The 8,684-nt window shown below is 36.9% G+C and overlaps 1 protein-coding gene across 1 annotated transcript; it reads right to left on the bottom strand.

Annotated features, from left to right (window-relative positions):
• Positions 1-3,580: 3,580 nt before the first annotated feature.
• On the bottom strand, positions 3,581-7,671 carry LOC141523033 (beta-microseminoprotein J1-like). The gene is made up of 4 exons (XM_074236324.1): positions 7,582-7,671; positions 5,804-5,909; positions 5,099-5,204; positions 3,581-4,018 (listed from the first exon to the last, which is right to left on the bottom strand). Exons 1-4 carry the CDS (start codon positions 7,582-7,584, stop codon positions 3,889-3,891), a joined length of 345 nt encoding a protein of 114 aa, XP_074092425.1. The 5' UTR covers positions 7,585-7,671; the 3' UTR covers positions 3,581-3,888.
• Between the last annotated feature and the right edge of the window lie 1,013 nt (positions 7,672-8,684).

Genomic DNA, 8,684 nt, shown 5'->3' with positions numbered 1-8,684 from the left:
CAGTGTGGAGTAGAGACAGACATGATGTGAGCGTGATGTAGGCAATGTGTAGTGCAGAGTGCTGGACTGATCACAGACTCATCCTCCCCAAGATAAATATTCACGTTCAATTGTAACAGGGACCCCAAGACAATATTAATACCAGAAGAACTAATGTCAAAATATTAGTGCTTTACCGAGTGGGAGCAGTTTGTTGTTAACTTTGAGGGAAAGTTGAGCCAACACATACTGCAACAGTAGAGCAGAAAAGGAGTGGGCAATTTTCAGAGATTGGTGTATAGCACTGTATTTGCTCATCTGGATCAGAACATTCACAAACATCAAGACTGATTTGATGAAAATGATGAAGTAATATGGAAGTTACTAAAAGAAAAGCAAGAACTCCAGAAGGTTTACCTGGAAGATAGTTCATTCATTTCAAAAAGGCAGCATTTAATTCCATCAAATGTAAAGTACAAGTGAAGTTTAGAGAGATACAGGACTCTTGACTCAATAAGAAGGCAGATTAAATTCAGTTTTATGCAGACTGTAACAATCCAAAGTGCTTTTACAAAATCCTGAAAGGTATTCATGGGTTAAAAGACATATAGTTATTCAGTATTGATGGAGCCACATTGATTAATGTTAGGTACATGATCCTAGAGAGATGGACATAGTCTTCTTGACCACCATCAATCCATGCAAAAGCCATTGACCATTTACCTCATGTTGAAGGCAATCTGTCCCTGGAATTCCAACTGAAGAAGAGGTTTTGAATGCCACTAAGCTCCTTTCATGTGGCAAAGTCCCTGGTGCTGACTCCAGCTGAGATTAACAACGTAGGGGAGGGTCCATTGCTCAAACAAAAACTGACTGAAATTTTCCAGCTGATATGGCATGAGGAGGTGATTCCCCAGAAATTTGAGGATGCCTCCATCTTTCTTATCTTTAAAAGTAGAGGGAAAAGATTGTCTTGAAACAATCACAGGGATATTTCTCTTTTAGTCACTGCTGGAAAGATTCTTGCCAGACTCCTTCTCAATAGGCTGATTCTTCACCTGTAAGTTGGTCACTTCCCTGAGAACCAGTGTGGCTTCAGAAAGGATCGAGGAATAGTCAATATGGTGTTTGCTGCCTGACAATTCCAGGAGAAATGTCAGAAGCAGATCAGAGGTCTGTGTACAAAGTTAGTAGATCTAATCAAGAGTTTATGGAAATTTCATCAAAATGTGGTTACCCAGAGAAGTTCATCAGTATTGTGCATCGATTTTATGACCATTTTTTCATAGGACTATAGATTACTTTGATTTCTTCATCTGAAAACTACCTGATCTTGTCCTTTGATCATTTGCCAATTGGAGAATGTCTATATATTAGAGACAGTTGCTATAAAAACACCCCCTTTCCAGATTTTTTTTTGTTTGTGAAAAACCTCTTCAATATAATTTTAAAAATCCATTTTACATTGTGTAACACTCTCTTTAGTTTGGTGATCAGTTCTTTTATCCACAGAACTGATATTCCTCTAATTTGCTTTTGCTATCACCCTTTTTTGTCCTAATACTTTTTGACCCTATCTTGGCATGTAATATGAGGTGTTAATCTATCATTAGCTTCTGTCATATTTTTTTCTAGTTTTCCCTAAAATTTTTGTCCAATAGTGAGTTCTCCTCAAAAAAGGTCTGAATTGCATTTTTTTAAATTTTTAAAAAATTTTTTAGGTTTCTTGCAAGGCAGTGGGGTTAAGTGACTTGCCCAAGGTCACACAGCTTGGTAATTATTAAGTGTCTGAGGCTGGATTTGAACTCAGGTACTCCTGACTCCAGAGCAGTGCTCTATCCACTGTGCCACCTAGCCACTCCCTGAATTGCATTTTTAATATTAATTTTTATTAAAGATATTATTTGAGTTTGAATTGCATTTTTTCAAACACAAGATTCCTACTGTGTATGTCTATCTAATTTATTTCACTGTTCCACCACTGTATGTCTTAGCCAGTACCAAATGATTGTTTCAATTATTACTGCTTTGTAATACAAATTGAGATCTGGTACAGTTAGGATACCTTCTTTTACATCTTTTCCATTAATCTCCTTGATAGTCTTGATCTTTTGTTCTTCCAGATGAATTTGTTATAACTTTTTCTAGCACTATGTGATATTTTTGGCAGCTTAATTGTTGTAGCAATTAATATATTTTTAATTTATTAGATCTGATTGCTAAATTACCAAATAAATATATTATTTAATTAATTGTCACTTTTATTATGTTGGCTTTGCCTACTCATGATAAATAGATATCTCACCAACTATTTAGATCTCAATCTATTAGCATGAAAATTGTTTTGTCATTGTGTTCATATAGTTCCTGAGTTTCTCTTGGCAGAAGCTCAGTACTTAATATTGTCTACAGTTATTTTAAAAGGAATTGCTCTTTCTATTTCTTGCTGTGGGGCTTTGTTGGTAATATATAAAAATGTTGATGATTTATGTGAATTTTTTCTTATCCTACAACTTTGCCAAAGTTATTCATTATTTGATTCTCTGAGATTTGCCAAGTATACTTGCATAATCTACAGTGATAGTTTTATTTCCTCATTGCCTATTTTAATTCCTTCTGTTTCTTATTCTTATCTTATTGCTATTCCTACCACTTCTAGTAAAGTTTTGAATTATTGTGGTAATAATGGGCACCCTTGCTTCAATCCTGATTTTATTGGGAGAGTTTCTAGCTTATCCCCACTGTAGATAATACTTGCAGTTGCTTTTGTATAAATTCTACTTTTCATTTCTGGAAACTGATAATCTAGCTGGTAGATTAGTATGGAAAAAAACACAGGATGGGGCTCAAGAGCAATAGAAACTACAAGCTTTTAGACAACCCTAGAAATGTGAGGGAAGAAGAAATTGTTCTTTCCATTGGGAGTGAGTTCCAGAGGGAATGCTGCAGTTATTTTTGCCTTTCTTTAGATTTCAAGAACTTAGTAAGAATTTGATACATACTTGATGATCAAATGATATTAAGTGCTAATTAAGTGGTGTTGATTAATTGGTTACTGAAAGAGTCTGATCTCAAATTCTCTGAATCAAAAAACATCATTTTTATTTGCTCTTATTTTTGGAGGAGTATTATAGAAACTTTCCCAGCTGCAAGACTGCTCTAATATTAGCATGGGATGGTCAATGTAGTCTTACTTGATTATTATTTCAAGTACATCAATGAATTTCCTGGGCTGCCCAACAGTTATCTCTCATTCTCACTATATTACTGAATAATCCTGCTTTTTGCTCTTAAATATGCTTGATGTATTTTATGATACTACTGAAGTTATCATCACTGATAAATATGCCTCCTTGCCCCTGTTAGGCATCCTTCCAATATTCTTTGAGTTATTTGTAATCTTGATTCTTCCAGGATTGAGGTCCCAGGATTCTCAAACATAGATTTGGTGGGGGAGGTGAGAAGTAATAATGGATACAGTGTTTGGGTCCCAGAATATATATTCTAGGAATTGCCCAGATAAAGACCACAGAGCCCACATCACTGCTATACTGCTTGTATATTAATTCCTTAAAAGGAAAAGAACAGAGCCATTTCATGCAATAGGACAATATATTTTCTTTAGATTTTTATCAGACAACAGGTTACAGGCTGTGTGTGGGCACAACCTAGATGACTAGAGGATCTCAGAAGACACTCAGAAGACACAGAGGTAGCAGTTTGTGATTTGAACCAGTGAACCAAAGACTTGGCAAAGCTTTTAATAGGATGAAGATCCAAGGTAATGCCCACACGGCTCCCAGCCCAGTACTGCTCTGAATTGCAAGGAAAAGGACATTACTTCAAGGGGACAAGTTCCGTTGGGATGCAATGACTCCAGCAGCAACATTGGGAGGAGGGGGTGGAGTGTTAACCTACATAACCTTTGACTTTACAGGTAGTAGAGGGGTTGGCTTTTTCGACAACACTGATTTCACACAGTTCTTCACTGAAAATTTCCATGCATTTGTCTTCGTCATAATCCACAGGCCTCTTTATCCTATTGGTGGAAGACAATTGGGCAAAGATTAGGGGGGTTCTTGGGAACGTACCTCTTACTCTTATTCCAGGCAGTCTCTTATAAATCACTTTTCCTCCCCAATCATCTAATGAGTCATTTCAATCTACTCACAAGGATAACTAGAGAATGCGTTAGAGTTTGGGGACTAGTTAGCTTTCACTAAAGCTTAGGGTCACACAGCTAAGAAGTTTCTCATCTTGGATTTAAATTGAAAAAAAGAATAATGGATCTAGATTTCAAACAGAAAGGGTCACCAAGTCGAAACCTTTATATTTTTTTTAGACAGAGGAAGAAACTGAGGCTGAGAATGACAAATGACTTGCCAAAGTTCACACAGATAATCAGGTTATGAGCTGAGATTTCAATAGGAAAAGATCAGATCTTAGATTTCAAACTGGAAAGAACTTTAGAAATTATCAAGTCAAAACCCTCTTTAAAAAAAAGGATAAGGAATTAGGTTCCCAAAAATCAAATGATTTGCTCAGGATCATACAGATATCATTTATATATGTCTTTCCAACAGTAAGCACAATGCTACATGCAGCATATTTACTAGAGAATTTAAAATCTTGCTCTCCTCTTTCCTGATTAGAACACATTCAGAATATCACTTAAGTTCAGGTAGTAACCTTTTAGGAAGGAATTTGATCATCCAGGACAGATTTACAGAATAAGAAAAATGGAGAGAATGAAATAGAGTGTCACAAAAGAATCAATACAGGAATCATAACCTGGAAAAGAGAAACTTCTGTCACAGGGAAAAGAGGATAGATTTGCTCAGTTGACCAGGGTTTAGGGGAAGAACTGAGAGTTGAGGATGAAGGCTAAGAAGAGTCTATTTTTTAACTGAGTAGAATGGAAGGAAAGCTTCCTAATCAGGAGAACTCCCTAGAAGGACAAGGATCTTCCCTCACTACCTTCACCTTCCACCAAAGACCCTATAGCCACTTGTTGAGTAGGGGTTACTGGTTCCCAGATTGGCTCTAATCCATTGCCCCATTTCAGTTCAGAGATTCCATCATTTTACATCTGCCTATTTAGAGTCAGCCTTGAACTTACCTACTACAGCAAGATATTCCCATTTTTTCATCACATGTACATTCCTCACAACCAGACATCCATTGACTGCTGAAAGCATGCATTTTACCATCAATATCCTTGCAACCTAGGACAGAACATATGGCACATCTTCTGTTATTTTGGAACTGATACTTCTAGAAAAGATTTGACCAAGTCCTTAAAGCTACCTTGAACATACCACACAAAATTGATGAAAAATAGGACATAATGTGTTCCACAAAGGCAGGGACTTTTTTAAAGGCTTTCTTTCCTTTCATCTTAAGTGTCATTCTTATTTGTGCTTTTTAAGCTACAAACTTTTGCACATAGTAGATGCTTAATAGATGCTTTTTTGAACTGAGTGACTAAGTAAGTAGGAGCTTGGGGCATCGAGAAGACTGCTGCTTTGTCCATGATCACAAAGCTATTCAAAAGTCAGAAGCAGGATTTAAACCCTGTTCTGCTTAACTTCAATCCTAGCTCTCTATTCACTAAGGCATGCTGTCCCCAGAAGCATCATATGTAGAAAATAAGTCTTGACTCCTAATTATGTGATAGAAAGGAGATGATGGGGCAAAAGACCTTACATGTATTTTTAGATAGATGCCTATTTCCTCCATCTCAGGCACATAGTTATATTAAATCCATTTCCCCCCACCTTTTTTGTCCCCAAGAGACAGTAAATAGTTGAAAACAAAGATTTACCTGTTGGTTTAATCCCCGGAATGATCTCCAAGGGCATATATGAACATTCAGCATCACAAAATGTCACAAAGACAGCCGAGGCAAGCAGAACACCTATCATAGTATTCTATTTTAGCAAAGAAAAGATAAAGATTGAAGTCAGATAGGAGGGGAAATAGCTAGAGGTTTTGTTTTTCAAAATTATGAAACTGCCCTCCCATTTGATTTCACACTCACTTCCCAATATATAATCTTTCTTCATGGCAATGGACTTTTAATAAAATCTACAAAGCAGTGGAAATGGAGTGAGGAAGACTTACTTTGAATCTGACCTCAGACAGAGGTGTGATGCTGGATAAATCACTTAACCTGTATGTCTTAGTTTTCTCATTTGTAAAATGGGGACAACGATAGTCTCACAGATTTGTTTTGAGGACGAAAGGAGAGGATATTGGGAAAGCACTATTATAATATAAAATCATCAAGCAAAACGAACCAACGGAATTAAACAATTAGGTCTCATAGGATCCTAGGATCATAAATGTAGAGCTGAAAAAGGACTTAGAGGTTCAGCAACCTCATTTTACAGATGAGGAATGAAACCTAGAGAAGACCCTCTGGCTTGTTTCAGAGTCCCAAAGTTAGTGGTGAGACATGATTCAAGCCTTTGTTATACTTCTGCTCACCATATCTTTTACATCCTTAATCACCCACTTTTCTGACTAGAGGAGATAAATACTCCTGCCTCTGATTGCCTCAGTTTCCTACATTGTAAGATAAAGATAATCCCACTTCCCAAGGTGGTTGTAAGATCAAATGTAATTATTGTAAATCACTTGACTAAGTGACTGGCAGAGAGCAGCTATTATTCCTGTGTATACCATATTACTATATTATACTATTCTTGCTATTATAATTGCTAGCAAATACATTTTGTCTCCTATTCTTTTGGAAAAAATTATCATTGCATTTCATCTGAGTTCAGAAGATGGTTAGGGTTTTTACTTTCCCTTTACATCACTATTAATTTTCTTCATTGTTTTCCTGACCTTGTTTTCTTCACTGTACATGAGTTCATTCAGATCTTTCCATGTTTCTCTCATTTCTGCATATATATATATATATATATATACATATATATGTCACGTCTTAGAAGATAGTGATGTTTGTTTTGTTCTATTCACATGCCACGATTTGTTAAGCCAGGTTCAAGACTCTGAATTCTTGTACCTGGGACAAATTTCTTCAGAAAGGGGAAGAAGTTTTGGAAAAAAGTGCAGAATTTGACAAGGCTGTGATGCTGGCACAGAATATTCTCTGATTAGGGCTGCAATCATATGGGGAGAGGGGGTAGCCTGTTGTGGATGTGGTTGAGTAGAAGGCAATATCCAGGAAAGGGGCATTATGTCAATGAACTTGTATATGGCAGCATGGGACAATTGACAGTTTACAACTGAGATAAAAAAGATATCTGTGATTTAATAGACAGTGGAGAGGAGAATGAAGGGGAGGAATTGTCTCTACCAAGATTGATAGATGACTCTTTAGTCACCTTTAGACTTAGAGTAATTGGAAGACAGACAGCTAAGTTATAAGAGAAGTAGGACTTAAATAATAAACTTCTAGACTCTCAGATCTCTTCCCCATCCACTACACAATACTGCCCCTTTACAGGAAGCCTATGAATAAATTCACCAAGTATTGAAGACTTGTCCACATTCAGGAGAAACTCAAATCCCTACACAACAATCCTGCAGCATGTTTTCCATTTACCTTTAAAAACAAACCTTGTTACTTACCATTATGTCTTAGCAGCTTCTTTCTTCCAAGGTCCAATTGCTCTTGAAGGAAACCAGGTCTGGACTATATATAGGTATTAGAAGGTGATTACAATCATTTTATAATTTTTGCAATAACTGCCAAGAGGAAATAGAGCACGTCAACAAAAATGACAAAACTATTGTATAACCAGAGGGTGGAGTGCCAACTGGAAAGACTGATGCAGCATGAATTATTTGATACATGTTGGATTAGATCTCCACCCCAATTAAATAACTCTGCCCCTTGCCAGCAAGAATATGAAAATATATAAATCATCACATTGAATTTGAAAGATGGTCCCATGTGGTCCAGAATTCTGACTCTGACAATACCATGAAAAGATCTTTTCTGAGAACTCCTCCATGATACGTTTCTCAAAAAGTTAGCAGCATCTCTTTAAACATTCTGAACTTCTTCATAGTAAGTGTCCCAATCACATTGATTCCAAAGAAATTATTCCCTAGGTGCAATTTCCAGTCTTCTGCCTTCAAGTCTTTGAATGAGACCTTGTCCCCCATGCATAAAGGAAATACTCTTCTTTCTTACCTTGATCTCTGGAAATCCTTCTCTCCTTTCATGGGTCAGAAATCTCCCTTCTCTCCACAGGCATTTAATGGTCCCCTCCTGTATTAGTATGGATGTATCCATTTTGTAGGTATCCAGACTTCCTCTTAGTAGAATATGAGTGCCTTGAGGAGAGGAACTGTCTCACTTTTGACTCATTTTAGGCTACACCTGCTTATGAGACAGTTAGAGGTACATGGATAAAAAGGGTTGAGTCTAGATCTGCGATGGTTGGAAGCAGAGACAAGTATCACTGAGATCACAGGTTACCTCAGAGCTGGTCCTGTCTGTGCCAGTTTTGACTCAGATGATTCCATCTTCTTGCCACCTCTACAATCTAGTCCCAACATCTGTTGACAGTTTCCATGCAGTAGAAAACTGGGTCAATTTTCACAGCATCAGGATTGACAATGACTTCAAGTGTCTTTCTCTGGATTTCAACTAAGTTCAAAGTAAATCATGTTATGGTGAGGAAGTCATAGGAAGGAAAGATCATAATTCAGACAGTTCATTATTC

This window comes from Macrotis lagotis, chromosome 4 (genome assembly GCF_037893015.1).
Source record: "Macrotis lagotis isolate mMagLag1 chromosome 4, bilby.v1.9.chrom.fasta, whole genome shotgun sequence".
Classification (NCBI taxonomy): domain Eukaryota; kingdom Metazoa; phylum Chordata; class Mammalia; order Peramelemorphia; family Peramelidae; genus Macrotis; species Macrotis lagotis.
Note: the sequence above shows the minus strand (reverse complement) of the source record. Positions and strands in the feature narration are given on the sequence as shown.

Excerpts from the sequence above, each read along its gene's own strand:
- LOC141523033 (XM_074236324.1), bottom strand. Across the intron at positions 5,205-5,803 it reads TCCGGGGATTAAACCAACAG|GTTGCAAGGATATTGATGGT; the intron begins GTAAATCTTTGT and ends GTTCTGTCCTAG. Across the intron at positions 4,019-5,098 it reads GGAATATCTTGCTGTAGTAG|GATAAAGAGGCCTGTGGATT; the intron begins GTAAGTTCAAGG and ends TTCCACCAATAG.